General features: G+C 38.4%; 1 protein-coding gene across 1 annotated transcript in view; it reads left to right on the forward strand.

Moving 5' to 3' along the window:
* The window catches only part of ankfn1b (ankyrin repeat and fibronectin type III domain containing 1b), a gene marked incomplete at its 3' end in the record, with an annotated part of 147,862 nt that overhangs the window by 95,329 nt on the left and 25,695 nt on the right, over nucleotides 1-26,838 (forward strand). Inside the window, exons 6-10 of the mRNA XM_079806844.1 lie at nucleotides 7,718-7,840; nucleotides 20,741-20,948; nucleotides 22,868-23,075; nucleotides 24,560-24,757; nucleotides 24,831-24,944. Of these exons, the coding sequence (XP_079662970.1) occupies nucleotides 7,718-7,840; nucleotides 20,741-20,948; nucleotides 22,868-23,075; nucleotides 24,560-24,757; nucleotides 24,831-24,944 (851 nt within the window). The remainder of the gene's footprint in view (nucleotides 1-7,717; nucleotides 7,841-20,740; nucleotides 20,949-22,867; nucleotides 23,076-24,559; nucleotides 24,758-24,830; nucleotides 24,945-26,838) is intronic.

Genomic DNA, 26,838 nt, shown 5'->3' on the forward strand with positions numbered 1-26,838 from the left:
AGCTCTATATGCGATTAAGAAAAAATTCCAAAACATTGACTTACCAATTTCAATCTGGTGTAAAATCTTTGATAGTGTGATTCAGCCCATAGCGCTGTATGGAAGTGAGGTTTGGGGTCCACTCAGTGATCAGAGCTACACTAGATGGGACAGACATCCAACAGAAGCCCTACACACAGAATTCTGCAAACTCATCCTAAAAATACATAGAAAAACACCCAATAATGCATGTAGGGCAGAATTAGGCCGATTCCCTTTGATTGTTAATATGCAAAAAAGAGCCCTCAAATTCTGGATGCACCTAAAAGCAAGTCCCACAGAATCGCTACATTTTAAAGCGTTACAAACCCAAGAACTGAACCCCGAAAAAAGTCCCCTCAGTCAGCTGGTTCTGAGACTGACTAACCCGACTAACTTTACTAACACTAACCAGTCTCAGACCAGCACTGCTTCTCACACAAACATCAGAATAAACCAAATTATCAAACAATCTAAGAATACATATCTGGAACATTGGGATCAGGAAACTAAATTACAAAGTAAATTACAATTCTATCGAACTCTAAAGTCAAATTATGAATTGGAAGAATACCTCCAGAGTGTCAGAGACACAAAGCAGAGACGGATCCTGACCAAGTACAGGCTCAGTGCACACAGTCTGGCCATCGAGACCGTGTGTGTGTGTGTGTGTGTGTGTGTGTGTGAGAGAGAGAGTACAGGCTCAGTGCACACAGTCTGGCCATCGAGACGGGCAGACACAGACAGAGCTGGTTACCCAGAGAGCAAAGGGTGTGTGTTCACTGTAGGACAGGAGAGATCGAGACAGAGACGCACTTCCTCCTTCACTGTCAAAAATACATGTCCATAAGAGACCTCTACTTTAACAAATTCAGTACATTAATAAAAAACTTTACAGCCATGACTGAAGTAGATAAAATACAGATAATATTAGGAGAGGGACAGACAGCAGCACTGGCTGCGAGATACGTGTGTGTGTGCCACAGCCTGAGAGACAGCAGGTGAATGTGTGTGTAATGTGTGTGTGTTGCGTCTGACCTCAGTGTGTTTCCCTATTGTCCACCACAGTGACCCTCAGTACATGTGAGTGTATATATATGTTAAAACACTGTGGTATCAAATGTTCTAATTTGTTACACTGTTTATTTAAGTTTAAGTTATGTTGTAATATTTTCCTCTATTATATTGATGTTTATTATCATCATTAATATTATTATTAATGTTCACGTATAATTGTTTATGTTCATATATGTATTATTATTTATGTTCATATATTCCTAGCTTTGGCAATATTGTACGATTTACATTCATGCCAATAAAGCAAATTTGAATTTGAATTTGAATTAGATAGATAGATAGATAGATAGATAGATAGACAGACAGACAGACAGACAGACAGACAGACAGACAGACAGATAGACAGATAGATAGATAGATAGATAGATAGATAGATAGATAGATAGACAGACAGATAGATAGATAGATAGATAGATAGACAGATAGATAGATAGATAGATAGATAGACAGACAGATAAATAGATAGATAGATAGATAGATAGATAGATAGACAGACAGACAGACAGACAGACAGACAGACAGACAGACAGACAGACAGACAGACAGACAGACAGACAGACAGACAGACAGACAGACAGATAGATAGATAGACAGATAGATAGATAGATAGATAGATAGATAGATAGACAGACAGACAGACAGACAGACAGACAGACAGACAGACAGACAGACAGACAGACAGACAGACAGACAGATAGACAGATAGACAGATAGATAGATAGATAGATAGATAGATAGATAGATAGATTCCAAATGCCAATTCAACTTCCTGTGGGTGGTGTTCAAATTCACACACATGATTTGAAAATGTAGTCGATTGTTCTATTCTGAGTCACTTTAATGGTGATTTTTGTTTGTTAACGTTTACACACATACCTCAGTACTGTGTGTGTGTGTGTGTGTGTGTGTGTGTGTGAGGGTCAAAGCCTTTCAGTGGAATAACACGGCATGACACATTTGATGTGCGGTATATGGAGAGCTTTTATTTTTGTCTTAACTAACCAATTTATGTGTACGCTGGCACTGGTGTTTAATACTGTGTGTGTTTGGTATTTATATGCTTGTCTAATGAGCAGCCTGGGCCGAAACGTTGGATCTGTGCGCTGGCTTCAGTCTGAGCGCCGATCGACATCAAACAACGGAGGCAGACGCTCGTCTCTCCCGCTCTCTCTCCCGCTCTCTCTCTCTCTCTCTCTCTCTCTCTCTCTCTCTCTCTCTCTCTCTCTCTCTCTCTCTCTCTCCCGCTCCGCTCCAAACCCCAGAGGGATGCCTCCCTACTGATCATACAGATAGTGCTGCCTTCACTTACTAATATTTAAGCCTTAATGTAAAATGTATGAATTTGAATTGCATATAAAATATCTATCTATTTGGAGAAACTAATCAACTTAAAGGTGCACTATGTAACATTTTTTACAGTAAAATATCCAAAAACCACTCGGCCAGTGTTATATATTTTGTTCAGATGAGTATTTACAATATCCCAAATGTTCCCAACTATTTGTAAATTGTGAGAAATTGCTATTTTAACCAAGGAACCGGGACGTGTGAGGGAGTCGCCTGTCGATGACATCATATCTGTGTTACCCACGGTTTTATTCTGCAGAAACGCTTTACTCTCACTGCAGTGTGAGAAGTGCCAAGATTCTGCGCTCAAATGTGGTGTCATCAAACTACGCCTTTATTTTGAATAGGCGACCTCTAGCGGATGGAAAAGTTACATAGTGCAGCTTTAATGTGATGCATATTTGTAAGTCATACATAAATGAAGTAGTTAAAGCTTATTCACTGTATCCCCCAGAGTTAGATAAGTCCATACACACCATTCTGATCTCTGTGTATGCCATAACTCTGTCTGACACACCCACCGCTAGCCTAGCTTAGCACAAAGACTGGAGGTAAATGGCTCCAGCTAGCCTAGCTTAGCACAAAGACTGGAGGTAAATGGCTCCAGCTAGCCTAGCTTAGCACAAAGACTGGAGGTAAATGGCTCCAGCTAGCCTAGCTTAGCACAAAGACTGGAGGTAAATGGCTCCAGCTAGCCTAGCTTAGCACAAAGACTGGAGGTAAATGGCTCCAGCTAGCCTAGCTTAGCACAAAGACTGGAGGTAAATGGCTCCAGCTAGCCTAGCTTAGCACAAAGACTGGAGGTAAATGGCTCCAGCTAGCCTACTGCTCAATAAGTGACAAAATAACGCCAACATTTTCCTATTTACATGTTGTGATGTGTATTGTTACATCGTGTACTAAGACCGACGGAAAAGGAAAAGTTGTGATTTTCTAGGCCGATATGGCTGGGAACTATACTCTCATTCCTGAGCCGTACCATGAGTGCAGCGGCACAATGATATTATGCAGCACCTGATAATAATCCCCAGCACTCTCTGTGCAAGCAGATTGTTGTGTAGCGGACCCTGTCCGAATGATGGCCAGACTTTACTGATGTTTCATGGAGTTTATTGAAACCGTTTGATCTCCAAAAAATCATTGTAAGAGCTGAACAAATAAAGCAAAGAAGTGCACATTAACACCTCGTATACACAAACTCTCTCTCTTCATAGCATTATCATTAACATACAGCGAAATACACAAAAATACTCATTACAGATGACAGTAAACAAGAACATACACATCTTATGCCTTTTCGGGGGTACTTAACAAACTGAAAACTTTAAATCTGCCTAACCACTCCGATGAACCGCAAGCTCTCACTATCATTCCGTAGACTACAACATCCGTCAAAATAAAAGTCCCTACTTATTAAGACCGATAATGCAGACCGTAAACCTATTTAAGCACACAGAAATGTCAAAAATGTACACAAAAAAACAAATTATTAGATAAATCACAATGAAGTCTGTTACTCGTTGGTTATGTTGGTGGAAGTTCGCCTATTTTCAGGCGCTGCATAAAATTCCTTGATTATTACGCAGGAATGAGAGTATAATTCCTAGTCATATGGGCCTAGAAAATCACAACTTTTAATTTTCCGTCGTTCTTAGTACAATTTAACTATACACATCACAACATGTAAATAGGAAAATGTTGGCGTTATTTTCACAATTATTGAGCAGTCGGCTAGCTTGAGCCATTTACCTCCTGTCTTTGTGCTAAGCTAGGCTAGCTGGAGCTGTTTACCTCCAGTCTTTGTGCTAAGCTAGGCTAGCTGGAGCCATTTACCTCCTGTCTTTGTGCTAAGCTAGGCTAGCTGGAGCCATTTACCTCCAGTCTTTGTGCTAAGCTAGGCTAGCTGGAGCCATTTACCTCCAGTCTTTGTGCTAAGCTAGGCTAGCTGGAGCCATTTACCTCCTGTCTTTGTGCTAAGCTAGGCTAGCTGGAGCTGTTTACCTCCAGTCTTTGTGCTAAGCTAGGCTAGCTGGAGCTGTTTACCTCCAGTCTTTGTGCTAAGCTAGGCTAGCTGGAGCCATTTACCTCTATAACCTATAACCTGGAGTTTATCTAACTCTGGGGGATACGGGGAATTAGATAAAGTCCCAAAAAGTCGGCGTGTTCCTTTAAGATGTACTCAAACTTATCATTGCATAACTTAAATAACTATTTGCATCTATTGGATTATATTTCAATAATCATATTTTCAGTTAATTGTGAAAAGAATTACATTTATTCAGTTGAACATAAAAAATATAGCGATTGGGTTGTTTTAAGCAAACATTTAACCCAACCGCTGGGTTATAACAACCCAATTGCTGGGTTAGTCCATTTTCAACCCAACTTGGGTTGTTTTTAACCCAGAATTTTTTAGAGTGTTTGAGATTAAAACACATTATTGATGATAAATATATATTTAAAACAAATTCAGCGTATAAGTACTATCACAGAAACCCGTCTCTTATCCGTTGTATGACTGACAAATATGCATCACATTAAGTTTATTAGTTTATGTTGAAGCCGCATGCAGTTCAACTGCGTAAATCTTACATTTAGATGCTGTGACCGCATTCAAAGCAGGCAATCCCAGAATGCTTTGCGCCTCTCACTTGGTTTTGAAACAGATCTGGTCTCCCTCGCTCTCTCAATCATGTCTAAAAGTGCATATGAATTAAGCGTTGACGACTTGCGCCGTGTTTATGTTTGGTATTTATTTTTATACTCGTGTTTGTGTGTATGCGTCTGAAGGAGGTGATGTCATCACTCAGGCCTTCCTACTGTAAGAAATCTTCCAATGGCATTACATCAGCACGCGGGACCCCGACCGAGCGCAGTGTCATCCAGAACAGCTGCCGCAGGAATCAGATTCATCCCGCCCGCGGTCCTTCTTCCTGTCTTATTCCCAAACGGCTTCTATCTAGGAACATTCCCTCTGGAAATACGGATGCGGTCACCTCTCCATGTCATGAGCGTTTGGGCCGCGCTGGCTCTGCCGCTTGCTCGCTGACCTTGTCCTTCAGTGTTTAAACATTCTTCAGTCGCACTTGTTGACTTGTTTGTCATTAAGCGATTGCGAGATGGTTCATTCACGCATTTACAGCGCTGTCAGATCTGCATATAGTGTCCGCTGCCGCCCGGGCGACGGCTGCTGTTATGACAACACTGTTGCTAATGAGACACACAATCCTGCTTGCAGAGAGTGGACTGGGGAATCTCAGGGAGAACATTTCCGGGTCATGGGGCAATAAAGACAATTATTTTATAACATTTTTTCTCATAAATTCATCTTCCAAATTAAGAAAAATATACAAACATTTGGTCCACAAGTTGAAACCATAATTGCGAATCTGGGAATAAAAATTGAACACATGGACATTTTAGGAAAATGTAAAACAACCAAAATATTTATTTATTTATTAGTTTGTTAGTTTAATTTCATTTATTATTATCCATATTTTATTTAAAATCTGAGAATAAAAATCGGTCACTTTGAATTTTTTCATGAAAATGTAAAACAATTAATTAGAAGATTTGTTTCTTTATTGGTTTTAATCAATAAAAAGTGAACACATGGAAATTTTAGGAAAATGTAAAACAACTAAATATTTATTTGTTTGTTTGTTTATTTTAATTTATTTTTATCCATATTTTATAAAAAATCCGGGAATAAAATTTTTAACATTTTAGGAAAAATGTAAAAAAAATATATATATTATATATTATAATATAATATATATATTATATATTATAATATTATATATATATATATATATAAAATATATATATAAATTGAAAACATTTTAAGAAAATGTAAAACTATTATTTAGAAGATTTGTTTGTTTGTGTATTGTTTTTATACAATCTGGGAATAAATTGTAAATGCATAGAAATTTTAGGAAAATGTAAAAAAAAAAAAAAAATTTGTTTGTTTGTTATTTAATTTAATTTAATTTAATTTAATTTATTATTCATATTTTATTAAAATCCAGGAATAAAAATGTAAAACTTGGAATTTTTTAAATATTTTTTTTTTAAAGCATTTAATTAGAAGATTTATATATATATATATATATATATATATATATATATATATATATATATATATATATATATATATATATATATATATATATATATATATATATATATATATATATATATATATATATATATATATATATATATATATATATATATATATATATATATATATATAAAAATCTGGGAATACAAATTTAACACATGGAAATTTTAGGAAAATGTCAAACAACAAAAATATTTATTTATTTGTTTGTTAGTTTAATTTAATTTAATATTATCCATATTTTATTAAAAAAACGGGATACAAATCGAGAAATTAGATTTTTTTAAATTAAAATATAAAATATAAAACAATTAATTAGAAGATTTGTTTCTTTATTGGTTTTAATCAAATCTGGGAATAAAAAGTGAACACAGAAAATTTTCGGAAAATGTAAAAAGAAATTGTGTGTGTATGTATGTGTATACCTATATATATATATATATATATATATATATATATATATATATATATATATATATATATATATATATATATATATATATATATATATATATATATATATATATATATATATATATATATATATATATATATATATATATATATATATATATATATATATATATATATATATATATATATAAAATAAAATATTTATTTGTTTGTAAGTTTTAATTTATTACCGGTGTTATCAATATTTGATAAAAAAAAATTGAAAACTTGGAAAAAAATGTGGAAAATGTAAAACAATTAATTTGAATATTTGTTTGTTTGTTTTCTTTTATTTATTTTATTGATTTAATGATGATAATAATATAGTCATCGTCATTATAACAATAACAGTCAGAATAATAATCAAAAACAATAATAATTAATAAACCATTTTATTATTGTTATACACATAATTATTATATTAATTATATTATTATTTATATATTTTTTTATTTTCATGAGGTTCATCCTTTTTAGTTTTGGGCAAAATTATTTCAGATTGAATTGATGACGTTTAGTGACACTGAAATGGTTAAATATGTTATTTGTAAGATCAAATATCTATACATACACATGAAACATGTTGGGACATTATGATGGAAAATGTTAGGTAAAGCTCTGGACTAATCTCTGGCAGCGGGAGCATTTAATAAATCAGACAAATCATGCTGTTTCTGTGTGTTTGTACTTTTGCAGAACTGAGTCTGGGATTGTGAAGTTGACTCAGCGACTCTCTTTGAAGGACAAACACTGCAAGGAGGACCGCAGCCTGCCGTCCAGACCTCCAGCCTACAGGAGGCGCTCTCTCAGCGTGGACTGGTACATTTACATCACAGCAAATGAGCCTCAGTCTGTGTTATAAATAATGTCATTTTAAGGCCAATTCACACTGCACTGTTGGATCAGCGAACATGTTGAATCAGCTTTATCTGTCTGAGAAGTGACGTACTGTGATCTGGTCTGCGTCGGTCTGCATTGTGAATTGGCGTTTAAACAGCTAAAACCTGTTTAAGAGAGCGGTTGACCAGCCATTTGGACTCAAAAGACTGCAAGGAAGCCATGTCGGCTCTGAGCGCTGCTGGTTTCCCAAGGTTTTTCCTCTGCTCATCTCCACAGACATCATGACTCCAGTTATGACTCTCTCTCTCCTCTCCACCCTCCCCGTCTGTCACGGCGTTTGCATGTCCAAAACTCACAAATCTGACTCACTCGCTTCCAAGATGCATGCAGAAAAGATGAGCTTTTCTTGGGAGATGACAAACATGCACATAAGGCACAAGAATCTGTTACTGTTGGAGAAAAATGACCAGAATTACTCATTTGGCAAAACAATTATTCATAGCACATCAAGACAGCATCTCAAGTCAAGTCAAAGTTATTTCTTTAGCACTTTCACGATTGTTTCAAAACAGCTAAATCGTCACGTTAATGTGATATGATATCCTAATATCTTCATGCCTTATAGTCATTTAGCAGACTCGATCTGTGCAATAATATAGTTTACATTTCAGGGCTCCAGAGTGCGACTAAATGGTCGCATTTTGCGACTAAAATTTGAGAGTGTGCGACTGAATTTTACATCCAGTCGCACATGTGCGACCAGTAAATTTGCCAGCTGTCGGTACTGGAGAAATTAAGAAAATACACTTACTAATTATAATTGATAGACGTTATGTCTGGCAAATTCTATCTTTGCCAGCCGTTTCTATATGAGAGAATATTAAACCATTTGTCCGTGATGCATTTTTGCCATTCGCAATCCAGAAGAGAGAGAAAGCGAGCGAGCTCTCTCACGTGGAGCTACAGCAAACACAACTCCACAGTCAGCTTTAATGAGTGACGATGGCCAAGAACTAAACACAAGTTAAGTCTGCTTAAACTTTAGGGATGTGCTGTGATATTAATCTAATCTTATTTTCGATTTTGGCTTCCAAGAATTATAAAAAGATGGTATGAGGTAAAACTATTCCTATAGCCGTGTTCAGTCGAGCTCATCTTCCCTTCACAGCCGCTGTCATTTCTCCCTAAACCTAAACTAAACGTCAGATTCAGTGATTGTTGTAAACTGCAGTCTCTACTGTTGCTAAACTGCGGGATGTGTTTGATAATAAAGAGCTATTAAATGCACAATAATCCGCGCAAGAGACGCTGTTTCCAACTTCAACGTGGCTTATGTGCTGTGAAATGGACGACTTGCACTTAATATTTTAGGCTTCGTGTGCGCGTCTAAACCATCAAATAAACAACAAATAGCCGGATTGGAGAGTAGTTATTTTAACAGTTTATATCTTAAATGGGCGTAAATAGTTTGGAGAAATAGGAGAATATGATATTATTAGTTCTACATTCGATCGGTCTTAAAGGGGCAGCGTCTAATAAACCTGCTGACGATTGAGCCATTCATTCGAATCGAACAAAAGGCAAATAGAAAATATTCACATCTCTTGAATTAATAACTTTAGCTTTTATAAGCATTAATCTATCAATTTATACAGTGAAAACTATGCAGTGTTATTTTACATTTCATTACTTTATCAGATTTCTTTGTAGGTTTGTTCTTTACTGTAATATTAATGTTAGCAGACCTTCCGAATGCCTGCACACTGGTCCATTTACAAATAGATGTTTTATTTTTTTGTTCAAACTTTGCGGTTTCTTTTGCTATAGATATTTTACTTTTCAGATTATAAAGCCATGTTAATTATGTTCTTAATTATGTTTTTTTAAATAAAAAAAAAAAATAAAGTATAATAAAAAGAACCGATAAGAATACTGTTAGAGTACCGGCTCGATAAGCAGTATCGGTAAGAGTAGTAATACCATTAAAACCTTAACGATACCGATCCCTATTAGTAATACAGTGGAAATTAGTAGATTTGGTTAGCATGTTGATTTACGCCACTGTGCTCCTAGTGAAAAAAGTTAGTTTGGAGCCCTGCATTTTTGTAATGATATAAAAAATCAAGTAATTGAGATTTGCTTTAGTTTATAAGTATAATGCAGAGACATTCTTATATATAAATATATATACATTTTATGATAAAAATTAAAATTCATGCAAAAAGAGTCTTTTAAGGTCATCTGAACATGCAGTATTATGGGACAGCTCTGTATAAAAAGTTGGATATTATATACAACAGTCTTATATATATCCAACTTTTTATACAGAGCTGTCCCATAATACTGCATGTTCAGATGACCTTAAAAGGCACTTAAATGGACTCTTTTTGTAAAACTTTTTATTTCCTTTTTAAGTTTATGTGCTTTTCTTTGTGCACGAGAAGGCCGCATCTGGGTCGTGGCATATGGCAAATTGGAAGCCGGGCTCCAGAGACGCATATAACTCCGGGGAGTCTCTGGGCGGCCTGTCCCCAGGATGTAGCCACCCTGGCTGGGCACGATGAGGGCTGGGCCCCCCTGTTTTTGGGACCGTGCAGAGACTCACGCAGACTCCCTGTCACCTCCTGCACGCCGAGCTGTCTGTCGCCAGTGCCTCTTAGACTGGCCTAACGTCACACACACACGTACGGAGCCGTTGCACAAAGACACATCCGCGCACACGCATTCATACATTGATTGATCCCGTGCTCACATGCGCTTCTCGTCCCCCTGCAGAACATCCCCATGGCGACGGTCTTCTGTCTCTGCTCATCAGAATTAGAGAGATTTGCCCCCTGGGGTGGGGGGGCGAACAGGTGGCGGGCAGTTGAACTCGACACAGCAAACACTCTCACAGGGGAGCGACTACTACTGCGACAACACACCCGCATACCGCCGCATGCACACAAATACTCCCGCGTCTCATCTCTTAATCTGACAGGATTATAACGCAAACGAAACACGCAATCATGCAGACGTACGCGTGACGGGAAAAGACTGCGCGGCTTTACTCCGATAAACAAACTCGCTCCCGTTCTAAAGCTGTCGAAGCGACGTGTGCATGCGTGGGTGAATCTCCCACATTTCACCCCAAAATCAAACGAAAGAAATTATATTTCACATAATGAAAATTAAACCTACTTTTGGATCATTAAGATTTTTTTTTATTGCTGTAATGCAAAAAAGTCTAATTGGGATAAAACAATATATTATTTACATTTAACAAGCATGTCTTTTCATGCACTGGTCAATGCTATTTTACTTTCGCAACTTGTCTTTCCGACTACTGATAGATTTTCATGACATTTAATCTGTTTGCATGTGTAGATTTCAATTACAATGCATATCTTCACTGTAAAAAATGCCTTTCTTACTTAGTATTTTCGTCTTGTTTTCAGTCCAAATATCTAAAAAATCTTACATTAAGAAGCATTTACTAGACAAGCAAAAGTTTTGGTCTTATTTTGGGGGATAATAACTCAAAATTAAGGGAGTTTTTTCTTAAAATAAGCAAAATAATCTGCCAATGGGGTAAGCAAAATAATCTTAATTCAAACAGAAAACAAGATTATTTTGCTTACCCCATTGGCAGATTATTTTGTACTGAATTTTGGACCGAAAACATTTGGACTGGAAAATATTTGGACTGAAAACAAGACAAAAATACTACGTAAGAAAAGCTATTTTTGCAGTGTTTAAAAGGCTGTTTCTCAATGATTTATTTCAAAATGTTGAGATTTCTGCTCTCAAAATGTATGCAAATTAGACGAATGCATCATTTGCATATTTTAAATATTTCAGAAAAGAGAAACAGCTGTCTTGATGTACTGTGGTAAATCAACTAGGGAATTTTTGGTGATGTCTAATAGTTAACAGCCTATTCACCTGAATTTATTATGAGATTCACTGCTGAGAAAAGTCAAACAAATAGTAATGAGAATATTTGGTGGCTTAAAATAAAAGGCACTTGTTAAAAATGTACTTTATGCAGAATACAATATACTAATTTCTTGACTTTTAAGGTGAAATGTGACACGTTCTTGTGAGATCCCTAGCTGACTTGTGATTGGTGATGAGCGTTTGCGTGCTGAAGATCTCTGTGGTGACATGCAAACCTGTCTGCGTGTCTTTCAAACGGGGAGGGAATCAACTGATTAGCTTTGATTCCCCATTGTGTGTGTGAGAGGTCGAAGGGTTAGACTGGCTCCACTAGGCCTGAAGTACACAAGAGAGAGAAAGAGAGAGAGAGGGGTTCTGTTGACCCTAGTAACACACACACACTAATCGGTAATACTGTCCTCGCTGCCCCCCTCCTGTTGCTTACTGTCACACACACTCCCCCTCCAAATTTTGGCTGGTCGGACTGCAGTCTGTCTGGTGCCAAGAATCAAATTTCCGACTCTGCTTCTCGCAGCCGCATATAACCCTTGTAGAGGAGTCCCTCTGCCCCCTTTCCGTCTGTTATAACCAACTATTCTAAAAGAAAGAGAGACGTCGCCCGCTCTTTGCGCATTTGTCGTAAAACATTCCAAATGTCAAGAGTTTCGTTTGATTGATGAGGACGTGAGAGAATCAGCCGGATTGGTGTTTCTCGTACACATCCGCGCATTGTTAGCGTTGCGTCTGTTGCAGTCGTGCATCTCATGTATTCACGTGAAATCCATCTCGGCATCATTTTGCAGTTGATTAGGATCAAAAATGAATCTCTAAATGTATACTTTATCATTAGGATAACGAGAAAATGTCTGTTGAATTCATGATTATACAATAAGGGAACTCAAAAGTAGGGGTGCACCGATCCGACTTTTTCAGTCCCGATACCGATACCGATGCCTGGGCTTTGTGTATCTGTCGATACCCGATACCGATCCGATATATTGTTGAATTAATAATAAACTGTATATCTTCCACCTTATACCTTCCTTGAAGAGACTAAAGGCACCAGACTTTACTAACTAAACATAACTAAGACAAAATAACAGATGTATGTAAGGTGTTGAATTCTTATTTATTTAAAAAACAATTGTGCATTCAAATCTAAAATAGAATGTAATCTAACTTCTTTAAATAAATAAAATGTAGCAGTGGAAACAAAAAACAGTGTATTGGTCAAACATACAATAGTAATCTGACAGTTACCAAACATTTTTTACACTACAGATAATTGTTTTGGTATATAATCATATCAATATTAAAAAGTAGCATTACAAATTAACAAATAGTCTAATTTTCTACCATATGCAATTTAATAAAAATTTTCAGCTAGCTAATAACAACTTTGTTCTGGTTTCACCTCACTCCAGATTAAATGATTGTAGGCTAGGCCTATTTATTTTACTACACATTGTCAACAGAAATAAGATGAAATACTGTTGATAATTAAAAATAATTCTTACTACCCACTCTTGCTAAAATGGGTAAGCACACTTGTGTTCTCATTTCAGTTGCGTTCTGAGTAAATTAATAAACTGAGTTCATGAGTTCAGTGTTGGACAGATCAGTTGTTCTGGCCAGTCGTTAAAATGATTCGGTTCAAAGGAGTCATTAGGTCACGAATCGGACATTAGCAGATGCGTTGTGTGCGAATCCCGTCTGTTAGAACATCGCGAAAGATGTCAACACACAGAAAACACTTCATAACTGGATATAATTTGTCTCCCGCTTATTGAAAGTATGCTTTATGTCAGCTGGTCAGAGAAGAGTCAATGTTTTTTGAGCGCAATTCACACCCAGTGATAATTCAAGGACAAAATTGTCCGAATGTGTCACGTGCAACATGGTTTCGGTCTTCCGAGCTTTTGATTTGGATTAATATGTGAAATATGAGAGCGAACACTGATTATTTTGAAGACCCAGAGAGCGCGCGCGGGGGAGGAGCTCTCAGATCGGTCTCTCTGTCACTCAGTCACAAGCGCAGCATCTGTTCTACATCACTCGTAAATCACAATAACTCATCAAATTAGGCTTTGGCCGTCAAAAAAATGTCAATGCAGGAAAGACCCTGACTTTGCAGTAATACCCTCGAAACAGCGACGAACTAGTTGGCGTGGCAAGCGTGAAATATCTCCTCCACACAGCCGACTCTCTGGCTCGCTCCCTTCTAGCATGCGCAAGCTGACGAATGACGTAGGTTCTGCTGCGACGGAAAAAAACACCTGGATCGGCTTGTGGATCTGTTCATTTTTCCGATCCCCGATCCAGCTATTTTGTCAGTATCGCGGCCGATATCCGATCCTAATATCGGATCGGTGCACCCCTACTCAAAAGTTGTTTAGGTAACAACGTCTGCGCGTTTGTTCCGTTTGATATGCCTTTTTATTATTTACCTGATGCACTTTCTTTGTTCTTTAATAGACAATATTAATTTAATACAATGAGTAGAATCTGCAAGCTGTCATTTTGTAATTGCGATAATTTCATTAGTGCCTCATAATGTAGAAGAGCCACATTTAGATTCAAATTTTCCCCCAGATTTCTAAATTAAATGTTAAATAACCTACTGATAATCATGTAGTATTTGTAGGGGTTTAACGGTACACAAAACTGATGGTTCGGTACGTACTTGGTTTTGAAGTCACGGTTCGGTACAGCAGTTTTACAATATAGCTTTTTATTATTTTCTTTAAACAGTGGTGTACAGAAAAAAATGTGTCTGTCCTTAAATTTATTCAATTCTAACTAAAAGTTTCTTACAGATAATGCTGTAAACTATATAGGGAGCCCTTACTTACACATTACTATTATATTAAAGGACAGAGCCCAAACTATTAGCCTAAAATCAGCTGCTATTTATTTTTAGATATAATAATCAACACTCAAATAACGTATTGTACGCAAACATGTAAACTTCTCATTAGGCAGGTTTTGCATTGACCTCTAAATCTAATTATAAAATTATATTTTTGCTCCAATTCGTTTTTGGAATATAATCATTTATACAGTGTCTTTCATTTTCATGACACGTTTATTTAAACATACATTAAATAATCAAGACATCACTAACAGGTTAAGTAGGATATCATTAATATATATAGGCTAATATAATATTTAGTGAAAGAGTTCATCTCTCTAGTGAACTAACAGCTGTGGACACTGAATGACTTCTGAGGTAAATGTGATGCTACGTGACATTACAAGCTGTTTTATTGACGTCTTTCCGCAGTTGAAACATTGATTGAGCGATTACACCACATATGATACGTTTCAGTAAGTTTGTAATGTATCCTCAACATACCTTAAAGGGTTACTTCAGTGATTTATCATTAAAGGGGTGGTTGCATGCGATTTCACTTTTGTAACTTTAGTTAGTGTGTAGTGTTGCTGCTTGAGCATAAACAGTATCTGCAAAGTTACAGCGCTGAAAGTTCAATGCAAACGGAGATATTGTCTTTTAAAGTTATGGCAGTTTATTGCCTACAAAAACGGCCGGTTTGGACTACAACAAGCTTCTTCCCGGGTTGGTGACATCATAAACACCTGCTATTAACATAAACACTGCCCACGCGAACACGCAAAAAAAGTGGGCGAGGCCACGTCGCCGTCATTACGAAAGAGAGAGAGCTGTTGCAGAACGACAAACTACATCTGGCCATCTAACCAATCTAAGACCATTGCGTTTTTCGGAGGGATGGGCTTCACAGAAGCAGGAAGCAAACAAGCCGTTCAAAGGACAGTGGAGACAGCGGTGTGGAATAAAGGTAAAATATAAGAAAAATATGGCGTTTTAAAAAAAAAGAAGTATTAAGACATGTTATACTGCGCCCCATAAACACAACCAAGCCAAGAAAAAAAACACGTAACCACCCCTTTAAGCTTTGTATCAGTAGAAACCCTGTAGTATATTCGAATTTTGGTACTTTCCCCCCTCATGTCCCCCTGAGACGAGAGAATTATGCCTTTCATTTCTGGAAAAAAATCCTCAAATGACGCAAATATCGTCATTTTGTGTCATCTGAGGATTTTTGGCCAGAGGCTAGAGACTACAGGAGTTAATTCCGCATGTTTTCAACTCGCCCACAGGGGAGGATCTCACTCACAGAATGTGAGCAAAGTGAGTGTTTCAACTTTTCAATGAATTCCTATGAACGTTTAGCTTCCACATGCGATCTGATAACGCCTCAGACTGGACACTGCCGCTCTGCTCAGCTCTTCTCTCGTGATGAATGAAATCTGACTCCTGCTGCGTCTGTGACGTGACTTTCGTTCGGCTCACTCACACGTTATTGAAAAGACACGTTCAGTTTTTAATTGCAGTGTCTATTCTCTAACTGAACAAAATAATTTTATTACTATGAATATCAAAATGACGTTGGGGCGGTGCCGCGGTGGGCAAGTGATAACCAGTAGCCGTGGCTTTGGAAGTGGCCTCATAGGGCAGCGAAGCAAGTGCATTCTGGGAGTTGTTGTCTTTCATCCACATGAGACAAAAATACATTTTCTGTCTTTTCTCAGTATAGAAGGCACCAAATTCAAAAATAATGTCACATTTCTACTATATAAATGACCCAGTTTAAATACACATTCATCTTCTCAGCGCTGAAGTAAGTGCCCCTTTAAGATATTAATTCATGTTTATTCTTTAGGAAGTTATGATCACGTTCACTCGCACACCGCGCGATCGCTTGAACTGAAGCGCCTATACAGTGATCCGTCACGTCACATTAAAGACGCATTTATCGTTTGAATTTCGTGATAAAATGGACTGAATACTTCATATGCTCGAGTGGGAACTAGGATTGAAGTGTGTTCCGCGCTTAAAACAAGCCGACTGTTAAAGACAGTTAGGAGCCGCGTTTCCATTACAGATTTATGCAAAACTTTTGCTAGATTTTCTAAATGTCGATAAAAAGCTACTGCGATATGAACTGATGTTATGCGACTAAAATTCCTAAATTCCTGATGTTATGCGACTAAAAGTCATTCCAAAAATGATGCCACAAATGTTTTTAGGTTTATGTATATCCCATCCACCGCACTAGTTATTATTTTTAAATGGAAGGAGACATGCGTGTTATGCAAGCATTAATGGCAAGGAAAGCACTTTATACTTGAGCGGCACGTATGAGGTGTGTTTGGGTGTTTCTCCCTCATATCTGCTTCAAGGTCTTCATGATAATTAGTGGCATTTCTTTGTTGTTTAGAATCCAGTGTTCCTGTAATTCTATTGTCTTTCATGAGTTTAATAAAGAACTCTGTCTCGTCTTCTGTCCGACATACATACGGCAGGTTTCCATTGCAGTTTTGCGAAAATGTCCTTTTTCGAATTGCCTGAAAAACCACCTCATGCGAGTGTAAAAACTTTTTAGCGATTTATATGGGATTTTTTGCGAAATTGACACGTTTCCGTTAGGCGTATTTTCAATTTTCAATTTAAATTTGCGCAATTTGAAGGGTAATGGAAACGCGGCTACTGTTAATTCGGAACCGTTCGGTACACGCGTACACCGTACCGGAAGCCCTGTACCGAAACGGTTCGGTACGAATGCGTGTACCGTTACACCCCTAGTATTTTTTCTTGTTTAAATATACATAATCTGTAGTCATACATTTTTCTGTTGCCAAAAGAGACAACATATTACCTTTTTATGCAAGAACATTTTATCCTTTCCGTTCAAACTCCAGTGAATTCTAATGAAGTTCAATGAGTTCAAACAAACATTTTATTTTTAGCAAAAGGTATTTGAAATTTTGAAAACATTTGTCCATCCCATGATACATTGCAAATGTCATAAATCAAATGAACGACTGTTGCTGTCAGTTCTGTTTATCCGTCTGACTGTTATCTAAAACTCACATTCAAAGTCAGTGTGAATTCCAGTCTGCGTCTCATGACATTTACTTTTGGTTTGACTATTAGTTAACATAGTTAACATCAACAAGTGCACTGATGAATTGTGCAGAATACGCCCGGGAACAGAATGTTGAAGTTGTCATTTATTTTCTGTATAGCAACATCAGATCTAAAAGGAGTGACAGAAACAGTTCGCACGACCCCTCCAGCCTTTATCATTGTTTCACGTGAAACACAGCAGATAATGTAGCGGGCACATTAGCAGTCATATCGGGTAGAGTTTGATCTCGGAGGTAAATGTGAACATGTGTTCGGGGAAACGGTAAAGAGTAATCTCTTACCATCAGTGAGCTCAACACATGCACATGTGTGCGGGATTGCATGTGTTTATATGCGCCTACTGTTCTCAATGGCTATTATTCTTAGACGGAGGCATTACTCACAAAATTTTCCATACTATGGCCTATTCTCATTTAGCCTTGACTTACTGGACGTGTTAAATGTGCTCGTATTTGTGTGCTAAATTTTGCTTTGCCTTTTGATGTGATGCCAGGCACAATCCCCAGATATTTGAGCACTTTTGCCCCCAACTTGACTGTGTGTGTGTGTGTGTTTGTGTGCACATGTAAATAAGTCCTTTTTAATTACAAAAGGATGTTAAATTAAAAAATCAACAGACTTTTGCTCTGAAGCTACATAAACAAAACCTGACGATCATGTTCTCCAGCTAAATTTGAGATGTTCAAAGCAGAAAACCTGATTTTACCTACATGTGATTAGTACATAGAAATACAGCACAATCCCAAATGTTTCTCTGTTGTAAATGTTTCAAATGTCTGAAAATTAGCTAATTTCCAGGTTTAAATATGCTTTGGAATCCCGGATTCTCAGTGTGGTCTCAGACGTTTGGACCTCACAGTAATTGTGTGGTGGGAAACTGTGTGTGTGTGTGTGTGTCTGTGTGTGTGTCTGTTCTATTCTATCACTATTCGTCTGATGGGGTGCTGAGACGGCTGTGTTAACATGTGGTGTCCCTGTTTCTTTTGTCTTTCTCTCTTTATCCCTCGTTCTTTCATCTGCTAGTCTTTCATGTGAGTGCGCGCGCCGTTCGCTCGGCAGCCCGTGTGTTCAGCACAAGAGGAGAAACTTTAAGCCCGGAGATCAGCCGCCTTTGAAACTGATCCGGCCTGCCACAAATATACCCACTTTTATCTGCACACAGCACATACCTGCCCGTTAAAATAACCACGTTATTATCAGAGCACTCGGAGGTGTTCGCCTGTTTCTGGCCGCCTGCATCCGACGCGGACAATGGTCCGTCCTAATACGAGAACATTTGTGACAGTTGTAGTTCTCGGAGCCCTTTGTTCTGTTTCCAAATCTGAAGCCCCTCTGAATGAATCTTGATGTCAGGGTGAACATGTCGTTCCCCAATAGTTATATCAGCGGTCAGTCAATATGAGTTTTTCAGTAATTGATTCTTAATTTTACTTTTAGTACCTACCAGTCTTAAAAGGGATAGTTCACCCAAAAATGAAAATTCTGTCATCATTTACTCACCCTCAAGTTTGTAACCAAGCAGATCTCAGGGCCCCATTGACTACTATAGTATTTTTTCTTACAGTATCTTTCCTACATTCTTCCAAATGTCTTTCTTTGTGTACAGCAGAACAAAATGTATACAGGTGTGGAACAAATTGAGGGTGAGTAAATGATGACAGAATTTTCATTTTTGGGTGAGCGATTCCTTTAAGGCCCGTTCACAGTAAAGACAATAACTATAACGATAAAGATATAGTTTTATAGTCAATATAAAAAAATAGCAGAGTTCACACTACAGCTATAACGTTAACGGCGCAGAGAAACGATATCATTGGAATCACTTTCAGGCCGATTTTATTCAGCCTATAACCAATAAAACCATTGGTCAGAATCAATCCTGCTAAACAAGCTCAAGCATTTAAAGCGACAGACTAACATGCTCTTTGAATAATCAGAATGATATTAAGTGTGGATTCTAATATAGTTCAACTATAGTTTGCTATATTCTAAAACAAGAAAGATTTGTTGCAAGTAAGATTTTAAGGGATCAAATAAACGTCTTATTATCTTACATTAATTTTGCTTCTCACATAAATTTATCTTGTTTTGAGGATGATCCATTACAATAATGACCCATTAGTTAAAGTAAGTTAATGCAGCCATTAACTCAAAGTAACTAATGCGCAATTCATTCTTTTTTCATCTTTGCTTAAAGGGATAGTTCACCCAAAAATGAAAATTAGCCCATGATTTACTCACCCTCAAGCCATCCTTGGTGTAAATGACATTCTTCTTTCAGACGAATACAATCAGAGTTATATTAAAAAATGTCCTTGACCGCCTTCTGTATTCAACTTACAAAAAAAACGTAACTGGCGTGATGTATGACGTCGGACGTAAGCGTTTTGAAATGCGAGAGACGTTACACTTTATGCGTAAGTTGAATATGGAAGGCGGTCCACCAGAAGCTAGATATTTTACTTTATAACATGTTAAATATGGATATTTTTCTTACACAAACCCATCGATTCACTTCTGAAGGCCTTCCGTGTGGAGCACTTTTTTAATGGATGGATGCACTTTTTTGGGCTTAAAATTTTGGGCTGCCATTATAAAGCTTGGAAGAGCCCGGACATTGTTTTATATAACTGTCATATAAATGTCATATACACCTAGGATGGCTTGAGGGTGAGTAAATCATGGGCTAATTTTCATTTTTGGGTGAACTATCTCTTTAACATTACTTAATAAAATACAGCTGTTTATTGTTAGTTCAAATTAGCTCAGGTCCGTTAAATAATATTAACAGATACAACTTTTGATTTTGTGTTAGTAAATGTTGAAATTAACCAAGATGTTTTAGAATTATTTATCATTGTTAGTTTGTGTTTAAAATTAAAAAAGCCTGTTTTTATAAGTATGCAAGTATTTACCCTTTAACAATGAATGTTTTTTGTGTGTGTGTTCTCATAGCATCTCTCTTTATTCCCTGTAATTTCTTTTTTCAGGGCCGAATCCAAAATGACTCAACAGATTCCTGAGCCCCATCCTTTGATTCCACGTAAATACTCCAGCACGTCATGTTCGTCTCCTCCGAGTGCTGCACGACGCCTCTACAGAAACCTGTCTGGAAAGTTTCGCACGACGAACCTGGTTCTGGACGAAACGGCACTCCCAGGCCAGTCGGACAAGGACCATTCACATAAAACCACCATGGTATGATGCAAACACTTAAAGGGATAGTTCACCCAAAAATGTGTGTCAAAAATTCTGTCATTAATTCCTCACCCTCATGCCGTTCCAAACCTGTAAGTCCATCATTCATCTTCAGAACACAAATTAAGATACACTCACCTAAAGGATTATTAGGAACACATACTAATACTGTGTTTGACCCCCTTTCGCCTTCAGAACTGCCTTAATTCTATGTGGCATTGATTCAACAAGGTGCTGAAAGCATTCTTTTGAAATGTTGGCCCATATTGATAGGATAGCATCTTGCAGTTGATGGAGATTTGTGGGATGCACATCCAGGGCACGAAGCTCCCGTTCCACCACATCCCAAAGATGCTCTATTGGGTTGAGATCTGGTGACTGTGGGGGCCATTTTAGTTCAGTGAACTCATTGTCATGTTCAAGAAACCAATTTGAAATGATTCGAGCTTTGTGACATGGTGCATTATCCTGCTGGAAGTAGCCATCAGAGGATGGGGACATGCTGGTCATAAAGGGATGGACATGGTCAGAAACAATGCTCAGGTAGGCCTTGGCATTTAAACGATTCCCAATTGGCACTAAGGGGCCTAAAGTGTGCCAAGAAAACATCCCCCACACCATTACACCACCACCACCAGCCTGCACAGTGGTAACAAGGCATGATGGATCCATGTTCTCATTCTGTTTACGCCAAATTCTGACTCTACCATCTGAATGTCTCAACAGAAATCGAGACTCATCAGACCAGGCAACATTTTTCCAGTCTTCAACTGTCCAATTTTGGTGAGCTCGTGCAAATTGTAGCCTCTTTTTCCTATTTGTAGTGGAGATGAGTGGTACCCGGTGGGGTCTTCTGCTGTTGTAGCCCATCCGCCTCAAGGTTGTGCGTGTTGTGGCTTCACAAATGCTTTGCTGCATACCTCGCTTGCAACGAGTGGTTATTTCAGTCAAAGTTGCTCTTCTATCAGCTTGAATCAGTCGGCCCATTCTCCTCTGACCTCTAGCATCAACAAGGCATTTTCGCCCACAGGACTGCCGCATACTGGACGTTTTTCCCTTTTCACACCATTCTTTGTAAACCCTAGAAATGATTGTGCGTGAAAATCCCAGTAACTGAGCAGATTGTGAAATACTCAGACCGGCCCGTCTGGCACCAACAACCATGCCACGCTCAAAATTGCTTAAATCACCTTTCTTTCCCATTCTGACATTCAGTTTGGAGTTCAGGAGATTGTCTTGACCAGGACCACACCCCTAAATGCATTGAAGCAACTGCCATGTGATTGGTTGATTAGATAATTGCATTAATGGGAAATTGAACAGGTGTTCCTAATAATCCTTTAGGTGAGTTTATTTTTGATGAAATCCGAGAGCTCTCTGACCCCTCCATAGACAGCAATTGAATGACCACTTTCAAGGCCTAGAAAGGTAGTAAAGACATGGTTAAAATAGTCCATGTGACTCCAGTGGTTCAACCTTAAAGTTATGAAGCGACGAGACTACAAACAAAAATAACTCCTTTATTCAACAATTTCCTCTCGTCTGTATCAGTCTCCTACGCAGTTTGAATTTTCATTTTTGGGTGAACTGTCCCTTTAAACAAGAACTATGCAATAGCAGAAACCAAATTAGTCTCACATAACTATTAAATATTGACATTTCAGCTTGTTTGACTGACATATAAAGCAACCAACTGCATTTGATTTCGCCATTTGAGAAGATACAACAAACATAGAGCCTAGAAACCAATACTGAAGAACCTATAATAAAACACCAATACCTTTTTTAACCCTCAAAGAACCATAATGCAACTCAAAACCCTTGGCAAAAATGTGTGTTTGCAGTTTAACAGCATGCTTGGATGTGTTTCCTGCATTTTCTATGTGTGTGAGATACTAAATCTATGCATGCATGTCTAGTTCCAGGGTAACGAGGCTCTGTTTGAAGCCGTGGAGCATCAGGAGCTGGATGTCGTGGAGTCTCTGTTCAGCACCTTCAGTCTGGAGGAGCTGGACTTAAACACACCCAACAGTGAAGGACTGCTGCCACTCGATATCGCCATCATGACCAACAACGTCCCAATGGCCAAACTTCTGCTGAGAGCCGGGGCCAAAGAGAGTCCCCACTGTGAGTACACACTTACTGCGATCAAACGCATGCAGCACGAGCCCCACTTTATGAATCATAAACCATACATCTACAGATGTTTGCCACATGCTATACATTACAATAAAGCAGTAGTGGCTTACTGCTTCAATCAAACAGCGGCAACAGCAATGTGATATGGTATGCAACACCAAAGATCAAAACATATACTGAATTTATGCTTATTATTGTTATACACTATATTGCAAAAGTTTTGGGACACCGGCCTTTGCATGCACATGAACTTGAATGACATCCCATTGTTAATCCGTAGGGTTTAATGTGGAGTTGGCCCACCCATTGCAGCTCTAACAGCTTCAACTCTTCTGGGAAGGCTTTCCTCAAGGTTTAGGAGTGTGTTTATGGGAATTTTTGACCATTCTTCTAGAAGCACATTTGTGAGATCAGGCACTGATGTTGGACGAGAGTCTCCGCTCTAATTAATCCCAAAGGTGTTCTATCAGGTCGAGGTCAAGACTCTGTGCAGGCCAGTCCAGTTCCTCCACACCAAACTCTCTCATCCATGTCTTTATGGGCCGACGCTTTGTGCACTGGTGCAGTCATGTTGGGACAGGAAGGGGCCGTCCCCAAACTGTTCCCACAAAGTTGGGAGCATGAAATTGTCCAAAATGTCTTGGTTTGCTGAAGCATTAAGAGTTCCTTTCACTGGAACTAAGGGGCCAAGCCCAACCCCTGAAAAACAACCCCACACCACAATCCCCCCTCCACCAAACTTTGCACTTGGCTCAATGCAGTCAGGCAAGTCCCGTTCTCCAAACCCAGACTCATCCATGGGATTGCCAGACAGAGAAGCGTGATTGGTCACTCCAGAGAACACGTCTCCACTGCTCTAGAGTCCAGTGGTGGCGTGCTTTACCCCACTGCATCCCACGCTTTGCATTGCACTTGGTGATGTAAGGCTTGGATGAGCTGCTCGGCCATGGAAACCCATTCCATGAAGCTCTACACACTGTTCTTGAGCTCATCTGAAGGCCACAGAAGTTTGGAGGTCTGTAGCGATTGACTCTGCAGAAAGTTGGCGACTTCTGCGCACTGTGACCCTCAGCATGTGCTGACCCCGCTCTGTGATTTTACATGGCCTAACACTTCATGGCTTTTGTTCCCAATTGCTTCCACTTTGTTATAACACCACTAACAGTTGAGTGTGGAATATTTAGTAGTGAGTAAAATTTCCCGAATGGACTTATTGCACAGGTGGAAACCGATCACGGTACCACGCTTGAGTTCTCTGAGCTCCTGAGAGCGGCCCATTCTCTCACTAATGTGTGTAGAAGCGTCTGCACTAGTGCTTGATTTATACACCTGTGGCCGTGAAGTGATTGAACACCTGAATTCAGTCATTTGGAGGGGCGTCCCAATACTTTTGGCAATATAGTGTTTTTTTTTTTTTTTTTTGCATTACAGCAATGTAATTTTTTATGAAATCTCTTTAATGTATTCTCTAGTTCTAAGTCTTGAAGGCAGAGCGGCTCACCTGGCCTCCCTGGTGCAAGAGGCGGAGCATCGCATAGCAGAGCTGGTTGCCCAGGTCACAGGGGAGGAGCCTGTAGAGAGGGAGGAGTCAAACAGAGAGAGACAGCTGAAAACATGGGAATGGAAGCTCCGCCTCTACAAGCGCATGCAGACGGGATACACACACGCCAGTGAGTAACATACACTCACACCTGTGGTTATAGCTGCTGGTCATGACACTCAGTGACTTTGTGTTGTTTTCAGGTCCTCCTGAGCCTCCCAGTGACGTTCATCTGTCCGTCAGCAGCAGCACCAGTCTCAGAGTTTACTTCCAAGAGCCTCTTTGCCACAACTCCGCTGTTATTACTAAATACCGCGGTGAGTGACCCCATACTCATCCTGTTAAAGGGAAGATTTAGATTATAACACCAAAACACATGAACACACACGACTGACTCATCAAATAGCTGGTGAGCATCAGCGGTTTGACGGCCAGCTTGAGAATATGTTCCACACAGCCGAGTGAGATGCGGGTGAGAAATGAAAAATCTCACAAATTATATCGCCAGATTCACACTTCTAGTGCTATCCAGGGTTTTTCAGTGTTAATTTATATTCTACTAGTTTTTATAAATATTTAGAATTTCTGTCATGCTTGACTGTAGTGGGCACACGACGAAGGAATATCTAAAACACAGGAATAATAATAATTGTAGCTAAACAACCAAATCAACATAGACGACATGGAACAGTGAACTGAATGAACTGAGGGTTTAAATACAGACAGAGAGTAATCAGCGGAAAACAGAACCGGTGCGTAAATTAATTAACAACCAAGGAAACTAACGATGACTAGGAACGAGCACAGGAAACAGTTCAAATTAAACCAAAACTGACTACACACGTTACAATTGGTTTTTAATGTTATATTTTCATTTTAATTTGTTTAATTTTTACATGTGCATTTATGCATTTAGCAGACACATACAAAAGAGGAGCAAAATAATAGATTTTTTTGTAATTTTGTTGTGCTTTTGTCATTTTTATTCGTTTTTTTATTTCAGTTTAATTCAAATTAACAGAAATGTATTTCATATTTTTTTTTTTTAGCATTAGTTAGTTAACGATAATAATCTCGGTGCTGTGTGTCAAAATAACAGGCCTATCACACTCAATTGTAGTTTCTGTCAGACATTCGATTTGTTTAAGGGGCCTATCATACACCCGGTGCAATGCGATGCAAGTGTTTTTTGCTAGTTTCAGCCTGACGCAGTTATTATTTTCACGTCCAGCACCAAGTTGTTTAAATAGCAAATGCACTCGCCCCATCTATGTGCTCATGGGCGTGCTGGTCTGAAAACCAGGTGTGTTCAGGAGCATTGTTGGCGCGTTGCTATTTTGAGGAACTGAAAACAATTGCACCATTGACCAACAAAAACCTGCTCTAAAGTCAATAGTGCAGTATTTTTTGTGTTTTTAAAGGGTGTGTTAGTAATATGCGCCTATATGGGTGCACAACGCGCGTACACTGCTTATTACACACACAGGGATGCGCAGCAGCACACAACATTTTTTAAATATTAAAAATAAAATGATTACAATGTAAATGATTATTATTGTGTACATACAGATAAAATCGCCTACATGTCATAATGGATTGTCATTGCATGTATCAGAATTACCTATTTGCAGTATTGACGAATGAAATTGGCTACTTATTTAACCAGTCATGGCAATACACACATGTATTTAAACTGACTTGTCAGGTTGAGGGTGTCTATATTCCGCTCGCATGTAAATAGCGAATCCGCCATGGTGCAAGTGCAGCTGGCTTTTAAAGGGAATGGGAGATGAGACTATGATTGGTTTATTGCATGTTATGCCCAAAACACCCTCATGACTCATTAAGAGACTAGGTACACCTTTTGGACCATTTTTTGCTCCGTAGCAAAAGTGGATTCGGACACAACCTAAGTGCACCTGCGCCATGAGCTTCAGACCATGTGATCAGATCGTTGAAATAGGGCCCTAATAGCCTAATAGCAGAGGTGGGTAGTAACGAATTACATTTACTTCGTTACATTTACTTGAGTACATTTTTTGGGTAACTTGTACTTTTAGAGTAGATTTAAAGATGGGTACTTTTACTCTTACTCAAGTAAATTTCTTGTGAAAAAACTGTACTTTTACTTAGTTACATTCGGTGGCGTTCCTCCGTTACTTTCAAATGGTAATAATTATGTTATATATATTAAAATAAGTGAATATGACT

This window comes from Gobio gobio (assembly GCF_949357685.1).
Source record: "Gobio gobio genome assembly, chromosome: 23".
Lineage (NCBI taxonomy): Eukaryota > Metazoa > Chordata > Actinopteri > Cypriniformes > Gobionidae > Gobio > Gobio gobio.